Source organism: Bos indicus x Bos taurus, chromosome 12 (genome assembly GCF_003369695.1).
Source record: "Bos indicus x Bos taurus breed Angus x Brahman F1 hybrid chromosome 12, Bos_hybrid_MaternalHap_v2.0, whole genome shotgun sequence".
Lineage (NCBI taxonomy): Eukaryota > Metazoa > Chordata > Mammalia > Artiodactyla > Bovidae > Bos > Bos indicus x Bos taurus.
Window position 1 is genome coordinate 10,986,351 of NC_040087.1, and position 22,769 is coordinate 11,009,119.

General features: G+C 38.8%; 1 protein-coding gene and 1 non-coding gene across 5 annotated transcripts in view; both read right to left on the minus strand.

The window, feature by feature from the left end:
• ELF1 (E74 like ETS transcription factor 1) overlaps positions 1–22,769 on the minus strand; it is an 86,144-nt gene that overhangs the window by 19,094 nt on the left and 44,281 nt on the right. For 3 of the 4 annotated variants that reach the window (XM_027557117.1, XM_027557118.1, XM_027557119.1), the window contains exons 3-5: positions 10,597–10,777; positions 3,002–3,109; positions 1,348–1,515 (exon numbers count right to left, since the gene is read on the minus strand). In XM_027557117.1, coding sequence (XP_027412918.1) covers positions 1,348–1,515; positions 3,002–3,109; positions 10,597–10,777 — 457 coding nt within the window. The remainder of the gene's footprint in view (positions 1–1,347; positions 1,516–3,001; positions 3,110–10,596; positions 10,778–22,769) is intronic. The other variant, XM_027557121.1, reaches the window with a different exon arrangement.
• TRNAR-CCU lies at positions 1,097–1,168 on the minus strand. Its single transcript has one exon. It is a non-coding gene; the product is annotated as a tRNA-Arg (tRNA).

Here is a 22,769-nt window from a genome sequence, read left to right on the forward strand (position 1 = left end):
CTGCTTTTCATTCAGGAGGTATCTTTCTTAGGTGTTCTGTGATACTGAAATGTCAGTTCACCTTCAACAGGGTTTCATTTGAAGAAATACTCTGCAGCTTGGATTAAATATATGATGTGGCAAAGCAATTCTCCTGGGGCCCAAAATTACTGCCAGTCAGGGGCCACTGTTATGTTAATTACTTGGCTGGAAATTCCTAGAGTCAGTGATAATTTAAAATCTAGTCATAAACCTAGGTTAAGGTAAACCTAGGATTATGAATTCTCAAAAGAACAATTTTTCCACCCAGCTACAAAATACAAGTTTCCTTAACATCTGTCTGTGCCAATGGGTGGACTGTTTTTCCCCTTAGGGTATAGCCTTCCAAGGACCCCATGAATTATATGCTGAGTTCTCTAATACCCCATTTTGCTTTGGACCAAGACTTTAGCATGTGCCTCTACTTGGAATATAAAACCAAGTCCCCTGGACTTCCAGACTGACATAGCCTCTCAGCCCTTCAGAGCTGTTGCAGTGTCAGCTTCATTCCTACTGTTGTTATTTTCCTCTTCATCTGTGGCTCTTGAAACGTCCCTTAATTTCATGTGAAATTAGGTTACACAGTGGCTGGTGATGCCATAAACCAAGATATTAAACTCAACATATTAAACAAGCTGGAGCAGAATCAAAAGGCAAAGAAAGGGAAACGTGTCAGTGTTAGGATGTAAGTATGGTTCTAATATGTGAATACTTTAAAACTCCCTCTGGCACGTTGTATCCTCTTCAATTACTTACCTGCTGATTTACCACTTGGATTCTTCCCACTGGAATCTTTTATTAGAATCTATGCTGGTGGTTTTCAAACTATGTTCTCCAGGAGAAAACTAAACAGGTCTTATCCCTGAGCTCTTTCGGAGCTTGTAGATACAAGACTGAGGCTTAAAAAGTTGGGAAAATCCCTTTTCTATAAGACGGACCAAATATTTTAAAAGTATAATTCTTTTTTTTTTTTTTTCAATTTATTTATTTGGCTGTGCCAGGCATTAGTTGTTACAAACATGATCTTCAATCTTTGATGCAGCATGCGGAGTCTTTAGTTGTTCCATGTGGGATCTCGTTCCCTGACCAGGAATCGAACCCAGACCCCTGCATTAGGAGTACAGAGTCTTAGCCACTGGACCACCAGGGAACTCCCTAAAAGTACAATTCTTAAAAAATGAATCTAACATGAAGAAATAACTCAATTTGTTTTATACCAATTTTATCTTACAGATGTTTTAATTGGTGTAGAAATACCCTTGACTAAAAGTTACCTTTGGATTCCACATCAAGAGTGGACTGTTTTCCCTAAACAGATTGACCACCTACCTTTCTTTCTCTTAGGCTGTTCTGGTGACGAGGGTCCTGGTGAGTGTGCATATGTCTCTTGAACGTGCTGAGTTTCCATCACTTCAGGAATCCCGTCTAATGTGACGGATACATGTGTGACTGGGGCAACAACCATGTCATCTTCAGAGGAGCTAAATATACTATTATCTAATGGGATAAAATCAACTTTGTATTATAAATCAAAATAATTTCATAACATGTTTCCTATTTCTGTGAAGATTAAAGGAGAAATGAAATCTTGAATCTAGCCCCTGGTTTTTACTTCCTCTGCCCTAAGTCAAGTTCCCTGGATCAGTCCAGGTTTGACTGGCCCATTCAATGTCTTCCTGACTTGACTTCCTATCCCCAGTCCATCCTGTCTCTCTTCTGCATTTTTGCATTGCCGCTAAGGTTTTTCTCCACAACCTAAGTCTGACCTGACCATATCATTCCTCTCTACAAAAACTTTACAGAGTGAAAATTAGAAAGAAAAATAAAACTGACATATCTTCTCATTGTTTACAGGTGGAAAAAAGATAAGAACAACCAAACTCCATAGCATACCATTTTGAACATCCACAGTATATAACCCATTATGAAACATTACTTCAGTTATACCAAAGCATTTTGAATCTTAAACATTTCATTCTTTCACAGATCTATGTCTTTGGTTCAATTGACTCCCTCTACCTTGAATGCCCTTTCCTGTCTTCTACACATGAGAAGCTTATTTGCCACTAACAGCCCATGCCAGAACATTCCTTCCAAAAAGTCAGTCACCAGTATTTTCAGCTAGAGAAATCTCTCCTTCCAGAACACTCTGCTATCCCTCTTTTGGCCTTTATTTTTAGCTTTTACAGTTATTTACATAAATATCTTCAAAAGAAAACTGTAAGCTTGAGGAAAGAAAAAAAAAATCTATTCATTTCCATATCATGTTACTGCCTAATGTATTGCTGTGCATACAGAAAATCCTCAATAAACATCTTAAATTGATTTAATAATAATTCATTTTGAGTCTGATACTTCCTTGTCAGAAAAGTCCAAAGGAGAACAAGGATTTAAAAGCAAATCAATAAATGTGATAGGAAATTGTATGCCATGAAGTCTTCAGTGGATTTTTTGCCTATTCACTGATGAATACTGACAGAAATCACTAAATTTTCATTGGTTGGACCCTAAGTACACTAATACTTCACCAATGAGGTTAAGAAGATACTCTGCATAACCTCTCTGACACCTAAATTACCTTTTTATTCTCAAAGTCTTCATTCCTCAAATCTAAAAAAAAAAATCCTGTTTGACTGAACACTTTAGCAAAGGTACCTCAACCAGTACTATACCTTATAATGCACTTAGGATGCTAAAAAAATAAAACATCACTCTGGTCTCTTGATGTTTATCATCTAAAGCAGAGAGATGACAGGAAAGGTTTTTCAAAGCATGTAAACCATAGTTCTACTGTAGAACATAGGAAACTGTATTCAACATCCTGTGATAAACCATAACAGAAAATATGAAAAAGAATGTATGTATATGCATATGTGTTACTGAATCACTTTGCTGTACAGCAGAAATAAACACAACATTGTAAATCAACTACACTTCAAAAAAAAAAAAAAAGGATAAGAAAGTAAACAGCCGTAACACTCACTCATGCGCTTTTCATCCAGCATAGGGCCAGGAGAATCCATGTTGAGGAGTGCCTCAGCAGCCTCGATGGTTTCAATTGTTTCATCCCCATTATGACAGGAAGCTTCTACTATAATACATTTAAACAGAAAAACAGAATTAGCACGAGACATCTGTTGTTCTAAAAAACACAGGTTTGGGAATCTCCTGTGGTCCAGGGATGAGGACTTTGCTCTTTCACTGCGGGGGCCCAGGTTTGATCCCCGATTGGGGAACTAAGATCCAGTTCCTCCATAATAGTTAAAACCAGAAAAGATAAATACTTCAATAAGCCTAGTAAAGTTATTAAAACAGGGCACTGTAACACTTCCTATTAAAAACTTAAGCCTTCTATTTAAATTATTTAAAATTTTGTAGATTTAAGGCATAGTAGAAAAGCAGATTACTCTTCTGTCAAGGCTCTGGAATTTCATGAATTGAAGGAAATATCCCACTAAAACTAATTTTTTTCTAAAAACTCAGGCAAGTAAGGCACAGATAAGTCAATAATCAATTACCATCTTCTAAACATTTATGTAACTCTAGCTATTCATTTATATAAGCTTTATAAATATTTTAAAGTTCTACTAGGTAGATGAAAATGATGAAATTAGTTTGTGTAACTATTTAATTACATAGCAATTAAGAAAATATTACAAGAAGAATTTCAAATCACTTCTTTGTCAAGCTTTTATAATGAGAAATATCAAACATACACAAAAGTAGAGGGAATCATACAATGAACTGAATGTATCAAGGGCCCAGCTTCAATATTTAATAATCAATTTTCCTTAATCTATACTCCCCAGCTCAATAAAGACACAAGATTATTTCAAAGTGAACCTCAGACAGCCTGTCTTTCATTGTAAATATTAGCGTATACAGACAATACCATGGTCACATCTTTTACAAATTAATTATTCTTTAAATCAGATATCCATTTAATACTGAAATTTCTCTGTCTCAGATTTTTTTAAAAGTTGGTTTGTTCACAACAGATTTCAAACAAAGTTCATGCATTACACTTGGTGGCATACACCTTCCTTCCTATTTTGTTTTGTTTTGCTGTTTATCTTAAGAGAAACAGGGTCAATCTGTTTGTAGTTTCCCACATTTTAGATTTTGCTGATTATATCTCTGTGGTGTCACTTACCACAGCCCTCCCCCATGTATTTCCTGTAAACTGGTAGATATTTCTGTAAGAATGACTTGATTCACATTCAGTTTTTTGCCAAGAATACGTGAAGGTAATGCTGTGTGATTCCATGTGCTTTTTGAAAGTAGGTAGTCTTTCTTCAGGACTGCTAGACCGAGAATCAGTTTCAAGCATTGTCAGCCTGATCCGGTCACCATTAAATTTCCCAACAGCCTCTCATCTAAAGGCGTTGCAGTTATTGATGACAGTTTGCCTAGATCCAGGAGTTCATTAGGGATTCCAAAATGGTGATAATCATAATCTTATCATTCCTCTCGCATTTATTAGCTAGAATTCTCTATGAAGAAGAACTTGCTGTCATTGACTATCTGGTTACCCTGAGCCACGGTTTATACAATAAGGGCAAATTAAATGCCTGGATCTTTTTCTGTTATTCACTAATTTCAGAGTAAAAAACGGGATCTTTCAAAAGTGACCACTGAGTTTAAAAGATTTTTGTTAGTTTCTAGTTTATGTTTCTATGTTTAAATATAAGCAAACACATACATATCATTTTTATTCTCTCCCTTATCTTAAATAAAAAATAACTATTCATGCTGTACTGACCCTTGCTTTTTAAACTTCATATACACTAGAAATCATTCCACAGCTACATACAGAAATCAAACTACCTTTCGAATTTCAAAAAACATAAAGCAAATTTAATATCAGTGATCTAATTTGTAAAAGTCTGTTTATTACACTCAGTTTCAGTGTTCAGGGCAGGAAATGCAAAATAAATTGGTGAGTCCTACATAAAACCGGAATGAAAACCAAAAAAACAGTACAACTAAGCTTTTAAAAATACAGAGAAAATGTTTTCCCATCATTAAATGGATTACAAAAATTTCTTGCAGGCAACACTAAAACCCACAAGCTTTTTTTTTCTTCTAGTTTTACTGAGATATAATTGACATGCAGCATTGTGTGAGTTTAAGGTGTACAGCATAATGATTTGATCATTTCAATCATGAAATGATTATCACAATGAGTTTAGTGAATATCCATCATTTCATATAAATATAAAATTAAGGATACAGAAGAACTTTTCTTGGGATGAGAACCGAAGAATTACTCTTAATTTTTATATATAACATGCCTCAGTGTTACTTATATTTATCATACTGGACATTATATCCCTAGTACTTTATCTTTTAAATGAACATTTGTACCTTTTGACTTTGTCCAATTCTCATTCCCCTCTCCCCAAACCTCTGGTAAACACAAATTTGATCTCATTTTCTGTGAGTCTGTGTACTTGTTTTCGAAGTACAGCTGACCTACAACACTGTTACTTCCTCAACATAGTGATTGGGTATTTCTATACATTTCGAAATGATCACTATGATGTCCAGTTATGAAATGTTACCATACTAAGACACTACACAGTTATTTACTATACTCCCCACACTGTACATAGTAATACACATATATATAGATATATATACATAAAGCTATTCATCACTTAAATTCAAATGCATTTTAACAACCCTGCATTTTAAAAAATTAATTTATTTAAATTGGAGGCCAATTACAATATTACAGTGGTTTTTGCCATACACTAACATGAATCAGCCATGGACAACCCTGCATTTTTACTCCCCAACTCCACGTTTACTGTTCTTTGACATCATGCTTTACATATTTTTGTTCTGTGTATCTCAACTACAATTATTGTGGATACAGATAATTTCACTCTGCTTGTCTTTCAACCTTTCTACACGGCTAATTCACTATCTTTGCCTTCCTTTCAGGATTTTCATGTTTCTAGTTGTGGCCTTTTCTTTTTCAGTTAGAAAAGTAACATTTCTTATAAAGTTGGTTTGTGGGTGCAGAACTCTTTTGGCTTTTGCTTGTCTGTAAAACTTGGATCTCACCACCAAATGTGAATGAAAGCCTTGCTGGTTAGAGTGTTCTTGGCTGTAGATTTTTCCCTTTCACCACTTTAAATATAAGGAACCATTCCCTTCTGTTCTGCGTGGTTTCTGCTGAAAAGTCACCTCATGGCCTTATGCAAGTCCTCTTGTTTGTAACTTGTTGCTTTGCCCTTGCTGCTTTTAAAATCCTTATTTTATCTTTAATTTCTTTTTTTTTTTTTTGAAAGCCAAAAAAAAAGTGTCTTCAGGATTTTACAGGTGCTCTAAAACCAGTGATTTCCCTCTCTCAGTCCACTCAACCCCTTCCTTATGGTAAAATTGAACAGCAAAAAAAAAAAAAGGTCCTGACCCTGCACAATGAGCAGCGTGAAGCAAGAACTTAAAATGAATCCACAATCTTGGATGGAATGCTGAAGATATAATGGTTATCACCTTCCTTTCAACCATCACTTATTTCTGATTTGGATCTTCATTTAAAATATGCATTTCCTGAATTCTTCTTAATGCCTTCAGAATAAATGAATATGTGATCAGAATGAGCAAATGCATGTCTTCCTCTCCTGTCAAATAATAATTGATCATCAGAGTAGGGTGAATTCAGGTCTCTGTTAAGATATTATAATGTTGACACCTTCTGCAGAATTTTGGGTTTTGATACAAAGTTCTACATTTATGTTAGAAGTAACTACTAGAAAACCAAGCAAGAAATTAGAAGGTACCATCATAAATGAATGACAGTTTACAATGCATAGACATTAAAATAGTTCAAGTTTAAAAATAAAATAAAATTAAAAAAAAATAGTTCAGAATAGGACTAAGGAGCATTCGGAAAACGGTGACAAAAGTAATAAGAGAAATTACTGCTGCTACAGCCATATTAGTTTTATCATAACAATTATCAGTTTGTTCTGCCTTCTTTCGATTTTGCTGATTTTCAAATTTTCAGTCACCAGAGAGCAAGGCAAGTCAATCAATCAATAAATTCAAATTCAGAAATCAATCAGTAAGATCACACTTCTAAAGCATGTTAGATGTCTGTGTCCTTTCCGAATTGGAAAGTTTTCAGTTATTATGTCTTCAAATATGTTCTCTGCCCCTTTCTCTCTCTTCTCTCTGGGACCCATATAATACAAATATTAGTACACATGATGTTGTCTGAGAGGTCTCTTTAACTGTCTTCATTTCTTTTTACCATTTTTCCTTTTTCATTCAGCTTCAATGATTTCCAACAATGTTTTCCAGCTTGCTGATCCAATCCTCTATATCATTTAATCTACTGCTGATTCCTTCTAGCACATTTTCATTTCAGTTATTGTACTCTTGCTGTCTGTTTGGTTGGTCTTTACATTTTCTAACTCTGGTAAAAACTTCTAACTTCTTGCTCTATGGATCCATTCTTCACCAGAGTTCCTTGAACATGTCTTACAATCATTACCTTGAGTTCTCTATAGTACATCACCAATCTCCACTTGACTTAGTTGTTATTCTGGAGTTTCATCTTCATTTAGAAGATTATTTCTCTGTCACCTCATTCCGCCTAACTTGCTCTTTTTATTTCTGTGTATCTGGTAGGTTGGTTACATTTCCTGATCTTGGAGAAGTGGTCTTTCGTAGGAGACCTCCTGTGCATCCCAGCAGCACTCTCCCCTCTGGTCACCAAAGCTATGCGCTCTGGGGCGCCCCCTAGAGGACTGTGTGGCTCCTCTTGTGACAGGCTGGCTATTGTGGGTGAACTGGCTGGTGCTGGGTAGGCTGCCAGGACCAGCCTTGCACAGAAGCTGCCAGAGACCCCAGGTGGTCCCAAGGCTAGTGCTGGCTCACAAATGGCCAGAGTCAGGTTCTAGAGTGGGGAGTTGTGGGGCCTGGGGCCCCAGATCTAGGGTTAACCTGCTAGAGGCAGGGCCAGTTCCTGGCACAGCTGGTTGTGGGTCCCAGGTTCTGTGTCCCCTAACTGGTGTTGACCCACTGGTGAATGGGGCTGGATCCCAGAGAAGCTGGGCTGATGGGTCTAAAGGGGTCCATCTCCTTTAATAATTTCACTTCCAGATCCTCAAGACTGGTAAAGAAGAAGAATCGCCACATAGGAGTTCTTAGTCAAATGCTTTTCAAAAAATTTTAACAACACAACCTTGTTTCAAAGGAAATTTTATATAAAACCCCAACATATAAACATATTAAAGTGGTATTTTCACATTGCATATTTCATAGGTTAAAACAGTGTTTATGAACAGGAAAATTTGAAATCAGGATTATAGATGACAGCGGCCACCTAAAGTAAGTCTCACATCCATAAAAGCAGTTTGATCTTTTTATTATTAAAAATTTCAAACAGAATCGAAATTCTGGGACACAGTAAAATGAATTCTCACATACCCATTCTCAGCATCACTTGTTATCAATACATAGTCAATGTTCTTTCATCTCATGCATCCTCCACTTACTGCCCAAGGACCCCCTCCCGACACACTCTGACCTTCAGGATTTTTCTGAAGGAATCTCTGACAGCATATTTTACCTCTAAGTATCTGAGCATATGTATCTGAAAGCTAAAGAGTCCAACACAATGCTATTATCATACCTAAAAATGTTAACAACTTTCTTCATTATCTGAAGTGCTACCTAGGTCTCATAATTACAGCTTATAACCTGTTCTATCCCCTCACCACCAACCCTGCAGCCTCTCAAAAGCGTGGTACTCTCCCCTCCCCCACTCTGGAGTAAGGGGGGCTATAACATCCCTTCATTTCTCATGACCTGACTCAGACAGGCATGGAAGAGTTAAACAGAGGCTTGGGTTGGAAGATAAGAAAGGTAAGAGAGAAGAAACACGAAAACAGAAAATCTGTCAAAATATGGGTTATTTTCTGGATCTAGGCGCTTGTCTGCATCTCATCATCAGCTGTCTTCAAGTCCAAGCCCAAGAGTGAAGCACTGAAAGGAAGAAATGATTCGTTCTCCTAAAGACACAGGATCTGCTTTCCTAGTCTCTGTTTCTCCTCTGAGGACCAGTATCTTCCTTGGCCACTAAAACCAGGAATAAACACTCCTTCAGGGAAGACTCTGGTTCCCAATCCACAGAGAGTGTGGCCTCACCCTAATGCATCAAGAAAGTAGATCAGAATACACTGCAAAAACCCCGTTAGCTACACAACACATCTATATATGCACAGAGGTGGTCACTCTGTTATACAAAACACAAAGATCACAGTCAGCGATGAGTAGAAACCTCTAATTGAAGTAATCTAATTCCCTTATTGATAAGGGAAAGACAAGTCTAGATTCATTAAAAACTTTCACTGAGCTGCTCTGGACAAAGATGTGAATATATGAGAACATGCTTTGCAAAATATAAGAGGACAATACAAAAATTAAGTGTTGCTGGTCAATGTTATCAGTGAGGGTGCAGTCACTTGATGTGTGACATTAGGCAAGTCACTGAACTTCTTTAATTTCAATTTCTTTTTCTGCTGAAAATTAAGTGAGATAACGTACTTTTACAAAGATCTACTATGTTAATATGATACGATAAGAAGTAGACAATGCCAGTTTGGTGGTATTCTTGCCCCAAAATGCATTATCACATTCCATCATGAGAAAACATCACAGAAATAGAACTGAGGGACATTCTACATGTCTGACCAGTACTCCTCAAAAGCGTCAGGGTTATAAGAGACAAGGAAAGACAAAGGAACCGTCACAGATTGGGAGTGCCTAGGAGAAAATGACTACCAACTAATCGCAGTGTGAGATTCTAGATAGGCTCCTGGAACAGAAAAAGGACATTAGTGTGAAATGCGTGGAATATAAAGAAAGGCCAGGTTTAGTTGATAATACTGTGAAAAATGTTAATTTCTGGTTTTTAAATTAATAATAAATATTCAAATAACTTTTTACTTCCAAATAGTTTATTTTCTCAAACACCTCCAACATCTCTGGCCAAGATACAGGAAAGTTTAAATGTATAAAAATAAAAATGCATGCACCAGTTTCCAAAACTGATGAAAAAAGTACCACCTCAACATGCACACAGTGAACTCTTTGGTTTGAAATACCCTGCTAGTTCTGACTGAAGAAATCTTCCTGAAACCCCAGCACCTTATCCTTCATTTGGGTCATGGCCTCCTATTCTGCCTTCTGCGGCAGCAATAACAAAAGAGCATTCCTATCTTCTGCCCCACAGGCAACCTCTCATTGTCACCAGGAGTGTAGAGCGAGGCACACACAGTGCTCAGTGAAGGCCTGGTGAACTGAGCTGGTGTGGCTCCTCTCACACACCTCCTCTTTTGTCGCCTTCATCTCCGTCTATATAGGAAAGAAGAGGGGGAGGTGAGCAGGTGCTATGAGCCACAGGCAGACCAGAAGGGAAACGGCACTTCCTTCTCCCTGCAGGGCTCTAGCTTCTGCCACTAATGACGCTACTCAAAACCGAGTCGGGAATGTTCTTCCAGCCCCCAAGTCACAGAGAGAAGCCAACGCCTACGACGACGCTGCTCGGGGTGCACAGACCTGTGAGGGTGATGTCGTCCTCATCCTCGTCGATGATCTCCTCCTCAGCGACGTCCAGGGAGCTCTCGGTGATCATGTCGTTGGGCTCCTCCACACAGGCCAGACCTGCATAGCTGTTAAGAATATCAGCACCAGGAACATGCTCCACAATGACGGCAGGGAAAATAGCTGGATCACCAAGCTGGGAAGGCAAGGGGAAAAAAAGATTAACCAAGTTTTGCTTTTGTTAAATACAACCCAAACTGATTTATACTGGACATCAATTTAGTTTTCACATCATCAGCTACTTGTATGTATGTACAATGTAGTATGTACTACAATGTATGTACTAATACATACATTGACAATCCTAGGCTACAGAGAATATACATCTACTATGACCAAATAATTTTGGGTCTTTTTTTTTTAACTTTTTACTTTGGGTTGGGGTACAGTCGATTAACAATGTTGTGACAGCCTCAGGTGAACAGCGAAGGGACTCAGCCATACATACACGTGCATCTGTCCTCCCCCAAAACCCCCTCCCATCCAGGACGCCACATGACACGGAGCAGTTCCCCGTGCTTTACAGTAGGCCCTTGCTGGCTATCCATTTTAAACGCAGTGGAGAACTTCCCGGTGGCTCAGTTGTGCCTGCCATTCCAGGTGACGTGGGTTTGATCCCTGCTCCGGGCAGATTCCACGTGCTGTGGAGCAACTAAGCCCATGCACGGTAACCACGGAGCCCGCGTGATCTACAGGCAGTGCTCTGCAACAAGAGAAGCCACTGCAGCGAGAAGCCCACACGCTGCACCGGAGAGCAGCCCCCACTTGCCACAACCAGAGAAAGTCCCGCACGCAGCAACGAAGATGCAGTGTGGCAAAAAGGAAAAAGAAAGATCCCATGTGTAATAACTAGGACTCAGTGCAGTCAAATACATTTTAAAAATAGATAAATAAATATAGCGAAGTGTACATGTCCATCTCTAACTCCCTAACTATCCAATTTTGGGTCTTAATAGCCAAGTTTTCACCAGGAATTTCTATAAAAGTATGTTTTTAAAGTGAACTAAACTAAAAACAAAAACTAGTATCATGAATAAGAAGTGGCATACGAATAAGTATACAATTAAATAAAACCTCAACCAAAGTTTCTTGGACAGAAAAAGATCTGTGAGCTTAATAAATATTACATCATCACTTGGCACACAGGCCGTGTTTAACAATAGCTTTTGACTGAAATGGGAAAATTAACTTTCACTTTCTATTCAGTCATAAGATCAGGGAATCTCGTTTCACAGATGAGGAAACTGACCCAGAGAGACTTTTTAATAGCCTACTCAAATATCAGTTAGTCATGAAAAAAAATTCAATGCTAAAATGAAAACCAAATAAAATATGCTTTCTAAGTATTCCATTGTTGTTAGTCGCTAAGTCGTGTCTGACTCTTGCAACTCTATGGACTGTAGCCTGCCAGGCTCCTCTGTCCAAGGGATTTCCCAGGCAAGAATACTGGAGTGGGTTGCCATTTCCTTCTCCAGGGGATCTTCCTGAGTCTCCTGCATTGGCAGGTGAATTCTTTACCACTGAGTCATCAGGGAAATCTCCAATCTAAGTATACATGAATCATAATACTATATAATAAGGGCTGTCTACAAAATAATTATTTCTTAAAGTAAAAAGGCAGACACTTTTTAACTTGTCTCATATTGCTCTCCTTGTCATATGGTAAGAGTATTATTCGTTACACTTCATATTAATGTTTCTCTGCAAATCATCATCTCCTAAGCCACTAATACATATTAAAGTCTATTGATTTAAAAAAATCAATTAGTGATAGACCTCATTAAGTTTCTACCTCTTTTACTTTAAAAATTAAAAAACTTCAGACTTTAAAAAGTTGTAAAAGTAGCACATTCTCTTACAACCTTCATTCATATTCCTCAAACGTTAATACTTAATCACATTTATCATCCTCTTTCTATATTATTCTTTCTATATCTATAGTTTTTGTGATTTATTTAAAAGTGGAAAACATATTGACCCTTTAACCTTAAACACTTAAGCATATATTTTCTAAATATATGATCATTATCTTATATAAAGATAGCACAATTATCAAAATTGTGCTTTAATTGTGCTTTAATTATCAAAAAGTAACCTTGATACAGCACTATTATTTAATCTATAGAATTTACTTAAATTTCTCCAATTGTCTCACTAATGTCTTAAAAAAATTTTTTTTAATTGGGATCAAGATCATAATTTTCATTTGGTAAATATCATGTTTCTTCATGACAACTTCTCTAATTTAGAACAATTCCTTTCTTCTCCTTTAATCTGGAGCAGTTCTTCAGTTTGTCTTTCATGATCTTGACACTGGAAAAATAAAGGCCATTTGTTTCATAAAATGTCTCCCAATTTGGGTTTGTGTTAGTAACTCAGCAAGAATACCAAAAAAGCAACGCTGTGTCCTTTCAAATACATCTTATCAGGAGGTCCAAAATACCAATTAGTCTCACTATGAGTGATATTAACTTTGATCATTTATTTAGTTTGGATGCGGTCTACCAGACTTCTCTACCATTATTACTGTATTTCCTTTTATAATTAGTAAATATCTTATGGGAAGACAGCTCATGTAAATATCCTTTTTCTTAAAATATGTAGGGAGAAAATATTATTTATGACTTCATTATAACTTAAGCATCCTCAATCTTTTAAAATTAATATGTTTGTAGCAGTGCACAGAAGTTAAACACTACTGCAAACATAAGAATTTAATCACCCAAATTAAATATATGATATCATAGGTACTAAATACCATCCATGCCTTCAAGAATGCTATGTTCTGAAATTTATAAATAATATTAATACTAAAGCATATTTGGATGGTTTTATTTTCAAATGTTTCTTCCTATTTCAAGAGGAAGTTAGTGAGAAGTAACCAGCTGTCCAAATCCTAAGTTTTGGAATAGAAAGAGGCTCAAACATTACAAAGAAAAACACACACAGGGAGGCGCTAGAGGAAGCATCACATAAAGGGCCCCAGTACAGTCACTGCCTTGCACTTCTCTTTGGCGAATGAACTGTCGCACAAGCAACCCAACCCAGCAGGGCCCGTGCTTGTCACAACACTTCTTTTCTTCTCTCCTAAGAGCTCAAGTTAAGCTCCTCATCTAACAAGGCTAAGCCCAGAGTGAGTTAATTTTCATGAATTCATTTTATGCCACAACAACTCTACACATCAGGTAAGGATATGGCTTATTATCTCTATCTATTGGCAAATGAAGAATTAGACTAAGAAATTTACCCAAGCGGGTGTCCCTAGTTGTCCAGGGGTTAAGACTTCAAGCTTTCATGCAGGGGACACAGGTTCAATCCCACATGCCATGCTATGTGGCCAAAAAGTTAAAATATTAAAAAAAAATTTACCCAAGATTAGCACTAAGTCCGGAGAAGGCAATGGCACCCCACTCCAGTACTCTTGCCTGGAAAATCCCATGGACGGAGAAGCCTGGTAGGCTACAGTCCATGGGGTCGCTAAGAGTGGGTACGACCGAGTGACTTCACTTTCACTTTTCACTTTCATGCATTGGAGAAGGAAATGGCAACCCACTCCAGTGTTCTTGCCTGGAGAATCCCAGGGACAGAGGGGCCTAGTGGGCTGCTGTCTATGGGGCGCACAGAGTCAGACACAACTGAAGTGACTTAGCAGCAGCAGCAGCAGCAGCACTAAGTCAGAGACAGAGGCAGATCAATGCAATTCACAAGAGAAGCCCTCAAATGGAAGCAAAGAATTCCTCCCTACCCACATTTATTTGGCTCTTGAAATTTGGAGAGTGAGTATGTAGACTGTGGCTATTAAGAGGGATCGCTCCAAAATTTTTCTGAATCCATACAGTTCCCAAGTTTCAAATAACTAAAGCTGTTTGTTACTACTTTCTACCTCATCCCAGTCTCTTATCCTGGAAGTGGATTGGAGCTGACGGCTCTGTTCTCCAGGTATACAGGTGTTAGGAGACACCCAGTCATGTACTCCTATAACCAATACTGCTTCCCTGGTGGCTCAGATAGTAAAGAATCTGCCTGCAAAGTGGGGAGACCTGGGTTCAATCCCTGAGTTGGGAAGATCTCCTGGAGGAGAGCATGGCAACTCACTCCAGTATTCTTGCCTGGAGAATCCCCATCGACAGAGGAGCCTGGCGGGCTGCAGTCTATGGGGTCGCATTGAGTCGGACGTGACTGAGCGACTAAGCACAGCACAGCAGTGCCCCTCTCCAGAAGCAACCACTGAAGCCAGTATCTTTGTTCTGTAACAGAGGCAGTCTATGCATAGTCAAGTATATTCTAATTTGCTTTAGACAATCATTTCTAGGGCACTTCCAGGTTTTAAGATGTACTTTAAAGGCACGGATATGAAAACTGTCTGTTTACAAACTTACATCAGGAGAGATTACTCATTTTTAATGGGCTAAATGCAGGGGGAGGGGGAGGCAGTCATCTACGCACAGTGGTCACATACCTTCTGGCTTTGCTACTGATATTAGCTAATATTTATTAGCACCAGGCATTTTGCTCACTGCTTCACACGGATTACCACCTTATGTCATCATCACAAAAACCCAATAAGAAAGGCACATCAGATGATTTACCTTATACACGAGAAAATGAAGTCTCAAAGAGAAGGAAAACAGTTCACTGTAAGTGGAAGAATCTTAACCTAAAGTTGACTCCAGAGACCAAGTTCTTTACCTTTTCACTATTACAGCCAGCCTGAAACATGATGCTGTTTTGTTATGGAACTTTTTTTTCCTTTTACGTATTTACTTAGCTCTGTTTAGAAACACAGAATAGGTGAGGAGCTGTGTTTGGGGCATGACTTTCAGTGTTATCTTTTCCAGGACTTCTCCAATCCAAATCTACTATAAACCACCTTGAGGGCACAGCCAGCTCCTGCCACTCCCAGGGACTTCCCAGGATCACTCCCAATTTGGCCATACCGTCTTCTCCTTCTAGATACTGGCTCGTCTCATGAAAAACACTGGCCACTCTTCTCTAGTCCACTGAGATGTGTATTCACAGTTATTCAACTCTTAATTTCTCCAGGGTGCTGTTAATTCATGTACAATAAATAGACCAACTATGTGTCTCAGGTAACCAGCCTCAATCTGTATACACAAAATAGATCCAGGAAACCCTTCTCAGGTGACTGGAAAGACACTTCCCCTCTATAACCATAAAGAGAAGGAAAATACATACTCCAGAAAAGCCTGCTGCTGATCTGGGCTCATGGTAAACTCCTGCCTTATAAACTGATTGACTAAACTCACTGACTACTGACTGAGTCATTAGGAACTTTAAAACTTCATAACCACACATTCTAAAATTCCTTGTAGAGTATTCCTGGGGGCTCAGTGGTACAGAATCTGCCTGCCAACGCAGGAGACACAGGTTCAATCCCTGGTCTGGGAGGATCCCACATGCTGCAGAGCAACTAAGCCCCTCACTGCAACTGCTGCAGCCCAGGTGCCCTGGAGGCTGAGCTCCACTACAAGAGAAGCCCGAACACTGCACCTAGAGAGCACGCCCTGCTCGCGCAACGAGAGAAAAGCCAGAGGAACAATGAAGGCCCGGCACAAACAAAAATAAATTAAAAACAAAAATTGTTTTAAGTAATAAAATCCCTGATAAAGAAGTGGACCCTAATCTCTTGAGTGAAAACAAAGATGGTAAAATTTCAAATACTGAATTTTCCTAGATTTCAATTTTTTTTAATAAATAAAATATGGGGACTTGTTGTATTAATTTGCTGTAGCTGCTATAACAAAGGACCATAGGCTACATGGCTGAAACAGCAGACATGTACTCTCTCTCAGTTCCAGAGTCTGCATGGCTGATATCACAGCGATGGCAAGGTCAGTTCCTGAGGGCTGTGAGGGAAGGGTCCAGCCAGGCCTCCCTCTTTGGCTTGTAAACGGCCCTCTTCATGTTCACACAGTGCTCTCCCTGTACGTGTCTCTGTCCAAGTTTTCTCTTCTTATAAAGGCACTCATCATATTGGATCAGGGGCCCACCCTATTCCAGTATAAACTCATGTTGTATCCACAACAATCCTGTTTCCAAGTAAGGTCACATTCTGGGGGTCAGGGCTTCAACATTTGAATTTGAGGCGTGGAGGGCAATTCAGACTATAACAAGATTCAAGTTAATTTAGCCTTAAGTCTCTCATTTGACAACTAAGTCCCTTGACCCTAAACAATCTCGGTAGCTTATGACAATGAATGCTAGTTGCTCAGTCGTGTCCATGGACTGTACCCAGCCAAGCTCTTCTGTCCATGGAATTCTCCGGGCTAGAATACTGGAGTCGGCTGCCATTTCCTTCTCCAGAGGATATTCTCACCCGAGGGATCAAACCCAGGTCTCCTGCATTACAGGTGGATTCTTTACCATCTTTATGGCAATTAAAGGAAAATACATATATATATATATATATATATAGCCATGACATTAAAAGATGCTTGCTTCTTGGAAGAAAAGCTATGACAAACCTAGATAGCATATTAAGAAGCAGAGAAATTACTTTGCCAACAAAGGTTCATATAGTCAAACCTATGGTTTTTCCAGTACTCATGTATGACTGTGAGAGCTGGAACATAAAGAAGACTGACCACTGAAGAATTGATGCTTTTGAACTGTGGTGTTGGAGAAGACTCTTGAGAGACCCTTGGACTGCAAGAAGATCAACCCAGTCAATCCTAAAGGAAATCAATCCTGAATATTCGTTGGAAGGACTGATGCTGAAGCTGAAGCTCAAATACTTTGGCCACCTGATGCGAAGAACTAACTCATTTGATAAGACTGATGCTGGGAAAGATTGAGGGCAGGAGGAGAAGGGGACGACAGAGGATGAGACAGTTGGACGGCATCACCAACTCAATGGACACAAGTTTGAATGAGCTCCGGAAGACGCTCCAGGAGACGGCCAAGGACAGGGAAGCCTGGTGTGCTGCTGTCCATGGGATGGAAAAGAGTCAGACAAGACTGAGCCACTGAACAACAACAAAATAGTAATTCAGGAATAGTAACAGGAATTGTTACAATAGTAACAATAGTAACTTGTTATAATAGTAACAAGTAATTCAGGAATGTTAACAATAGTACCAATGAATAGTAACAATAGTAACATTCATACATATTTTACATATATCATAAAAATAATATATAAGAATATATATAAAATAATATATACAGAACACATATAATATGTACAAGAATATATAGACATAATATATAATATATATACTATATAAGAATATATTATATATTACATAACATTATATGATCTATATAACATATTCTTATATATATAAATGCATTCTTATATAAGAATATATTCATATATATATACACACTTGTTACTATTCCTAAATTAAGATTAGATAGTATCCAACTTTCTTTACTGAAGACCATCAAAGTCTATCTACCTAGTTTTGCCATATCACTTCAACCAGACTCCTTCCTAAGATTTATTTAAAACAAGAATTTCAGGAAGGCCAGAGCTAATCATAAAATGGCCACATTTCTAATAGTTAGCAATAAGATGTAAACTTCCTTTAAGAAATAAGGGAGTCAACACTTTACTGATGATCACACAAAAATACTACGTTTTATTTGGCTGGCTACTTAAAAAATCTTTTTCTCCAAATCCTCTAAATCAACTTTAAAACCTCTCCTCTTTTAAATAATTATATTAAATAAGCATCTCCTCTTCGGTACCTTTCACTTGAATCAGGGAATCTAAGTAAACTCTATCTGTGGTTATCAACCCTGACTATACACTGAGAAACATCTAAAAATATCAGTACCTTACCCTATATGGGATCAAATATATCAGAATATCTAAGCATATGACCAGCGCATGTTATCAAAGCTTCTCAGATGATTCCAATGAGAATGCAGAGGTCAGAACCACTGCTCCTGAGAATTACAAGATTCTAAACTGCGTTCTTGGGACTTCCCCTGGTGGTTAAGACTGCCTTGCAATGCAGCGGACAGGGGTTCGATCCCTGGTCAGGGAACTAAGATTCCACACACCACAGGGCAACTGGGCCCAAGCCCAGGTGCAACAACTAAAAAGTCCACATGCTGCAACTGAGACCCAGTGTGCTCACATAAATTTTTTAAAAATTTAAAAATAAACTGCACTGCCTAAATTGAGTCAACTCTTATTATTTGTGCCAAAGTCTGATTTCCTAGTAATCCAAAGAGACAAACAGTTATATTATTATGTTATGAGATCTTTTGCTATTTGGCACTTGCTGATTACTTTCCTATTTGCTTTTGAAAGAGAATCAAAACAAATCACAAATGATGGGTGGGAAGAGAGAGGGAAGGCTTCTTAGAGTTGGTAAAGAATTTGCCTATCATGTGGGAGACCTGGATTCAATCCCTGGGTTGGGAAGATCCCCTAGAGAAGGGAAAGGTTACCCACTCCAGTATTCTGGCCTGGAGAATTCCATGGACTGTATAATCCACAGGGTCACAAAAGAGTCCGACAGACTGAGCGACTTCAACTATTTCCATAAACAAATTAAACTACAGTAATAAACTGTAGTAGAAATAAAATGACTAATACAACAACAAACAATAGATTGACTTTTGACTGTTTTGCAACTTTAGTGAAAGTGTTAACAGCTCCAGACAGAAAAATGCAAATACCAGTTTCCGTTTCTATTAATTTCAGGTAAATTTATGACATGTGATGAAAACAAAATTAATAATTTTTTTAGCAGCAATAATAAAAATCAAACCAAGTGTTAGGAGAGAGACAATTCCCCAAATTTCAACAGTGTCCACTATACAGTGACTATTTGTTGTGGGTGATGATATATGTGGCAATACCATCAAGTTAAAAAAAAGAGAAGATACCAATCTCTAAGCAGTATGGTACTATTCTGAGAGAGCTTGCTTATTTCCTCGGTATACCACAATCCAAGCCCTAGGCAGATATTTAAGGAACTATGGATCACTATTCCAACTCAATTATTAAGTTTATTCAACAAGTTTTGGGATATAAAAAAGCAAAAGAATTTTCAAAGAACTTGTTTGCCAAGCTTCTCCAACAGCAGAGCTCAGTCTTGTCAGAGGCTGTTGTGAAACATCCTGCCAAGATCCCTTATGAAACGGCTTAAAATGAAATATCTATCAAATGCTTTCCTAAATGAAAAGCTGATTAAAAACAGTCTTTAAAAATCTCCCCAAAGCAGGGACTTCCCTGGCAGTCTAGAGGTTTAGACTCTGCACTTCCACAGCAGGGGCCACAGGCTCGATCCTGTGTGCGGTGTCAAAAGAAAAGAGATTCCCCAATGAAGACAATCCTTCTCAAAGGTAAGATGCAAAATGAGCACACTTCCAAGTTGCTTGTACCATTTCTTGGGCCTCCAGTTGAGGCAATACCGGGAACAGGCTGGGGGCCCACTACTCCCACAGCCTTCAGTGTCCCCCTGCACTCCGCGGCCACTTCAAAGAACACACAGAGTAAGCACAGTGCACTTGCTCCAGAAACCTCTCTTTCAGAGAAATTCCTGTGCCCTCTTTTCCGATCAGAATGCTGTCGAAGCCTCATCCTATGAAGACACCACTTCGAAATGACTTCCTTCACCTTTGATTTAAAAAACAAAAACCCGAGACCTTACTCTATCAGAACAGGATCTGACAATATTTACCATGCAGCAAACGCACCAGAAATACACACAGTGAAAACAGGATGTAACTTTAAGCGCTCAGGCTCTAGAGTCAGAATGACCCTATTTAAGGCCAGACTGTACAGCGTGGCCTGGGTGCTTGAACTCAGGCAAATTATTCAGTCTCTCTAGGGTTTAGTTTTTGTGTCCAACTAAAATAAGAATAAGAATATCTTCAAGCTGTAAAAATTCAATAACATGTAAATATATCACTTATACTGCATGGCATATATTAAGCATTCAATATATCTTCTTGATGATTAAAAATCCTTCAATGTTTGATTTAGATAAAAGCAAGCACTCTTAAAACTTGACTTACCACAAACATATATATATGCACACACATACAAATCAAATCACACTGTACACACTTTAACACTGTTACATGTAAACTGCATCTCAATATAGCTGTTTGTTGTGTGTGTGAGTGGGGGATTGACTTACTGAAATCTTACACTGACAAGCATGGTTTTTGTTTTGTTTTGTAATGTGGCCATGACACTCCACATGTGGGATCTTAGTTCCCTGACCAGGGATCAAACCCAAGCCCTCTGCATTGGAAGCATGGAATCTTAACCACTGGATAGCCAAGGCAGTCCTTTTTGTTTTGCTTGTGGTAAGAATAAGTCCTCTCAGAAAACTAGTGCATGAAATACTATAATCTATGGTTTTTCCAGTGGTCATGTATGGATGTGAGAGTTGGACTGTGAAAAAAGCTGAGAGCCTAAGAATTGATGCTTTTGAACTGTGGTGTTGGAGAAGACTCTTGAGAGTCCCTTGGACTGCAAGGAGATCCAACCAGTCCATTCTGAAGGAGATCAGCCCTGGGATTTCTTTGGAAAGAATGATGCTAAAGCTGAAACTCCAGTACTTTGGCTACTTCATGCGAAGAGTTGACTCACTGGAAAAGACTTTGATGCTGGGAGGGATTGGGGGCAGGAGGAGAAGGGGACGACAGAGGATGAGACGGCTGGATGGCATCACCGACTCGATGGACGTGAGTCTGAGTGAACTCTGGGAGTTGGTGATGGACAGGGAGGCCTGGCGTGCTGCGATTCATGGGGTCGCAAAGAGTCAGACACGGCTGAGCGACTGAACTGAACTGAACTGAATGTGGCTATCAGTACCAGCAAATAACATTTAGCTTCAACTAAAAGCAAAAGCTGGATACATATGTGTGTTCATGTTACGCAAATTTATCAAACTGCACACTTACAGTCCGTGTATCCTTGTGTTTATGCTATACTCCAATAAAAAGTTTAAAGAGCAGAGGTTCATATGCTAGGAGAAACAAAACTTGAAAATGTCTTCAACTCAGTATTCTCTAGTTCCCTCAGCTCTGAGCACTGTCGTCCCAGAGAGGTGAAAGGAGTGCAGCTAGGGGGGAGGAGACTTGAGAGCAGGCCAAACACTGGAGTAACCTTTCTTCATCCCCTCCTACGGAACGCAACAAAATGCAAGAAAACCTTTAGCCACAGCACATCTTGGTGAATACACATGCACAAAATTAGGGTGACTGGGGAACAAAATGAGTCAAAATCATAATCCTTTATACAAGCTCCCATGGTATATTTTTTTAAATTATTCTGGAGGACTTCTCTGGTGATGCAGTGGATAAGAATTCTCCTGCCAATACAGGGTTTGATCTCCTGCCAAGCGTGGGTTTGATCCCTGGTCTGGGAAGATCCCACGTGCCATGGAGCAACTGAGCCCATGGGCCACAACTAGTGAGCCTGTGCTCTGGAGCCCATGAAAGCAACTACTCCAGCCCGCGTGCCTTACAGCCTGTGCTTGGTAACAAGAGAAGCCACTGCAATGAGAAGCCCTCACACTCCAACTAGAGAAAGCCTGCATCCAGCCCAGCACAGCCAAGAATAAAATAAAAAAATACTATTTTAGGGGATAGATTAATATATGAACATACCTGTATTCCAAGAGTATAAAACATCACCATTGCCCTTTCTATATAGTTTCCCATCCCCAATAACTTCCACTGTTACCAATTTCCAAAGTGCATTTTAAATGTTTTCAGGAACTGATGCACATAAAACAAGCCAGGATTGTGCAACTGGTCTCTGGGACTCAGCAATAAGTCCTTGGAAAAGGATTCTTCACAGCCAGATTCTCAGCATACTTTCAAAGTCTGTCATTAGAACAGCTTCATTATCTGCAATTGAAACACTTCTGTTGACTGACTCAAGCTCTCTTTATAGGAACTGAACCCTTCTAGTCTCATTTTAAAAGAAAAGGAAAAGCTGTTTTAGCAACCAGGCAGCAAGTCTTAGGGAGCTGCAGTGCACCACACACTGGTCTAATCCATAAAGTTTTCCTGACTGAAAGTGTAGTGCATAAATCTAGTTTTTAAATTTTTTAATACTTAAATGTACTGGGGGAAAAGCAAAAATCCTACTTATCACAAGTGTAATCCTATAAAAGGCTACCTACTTA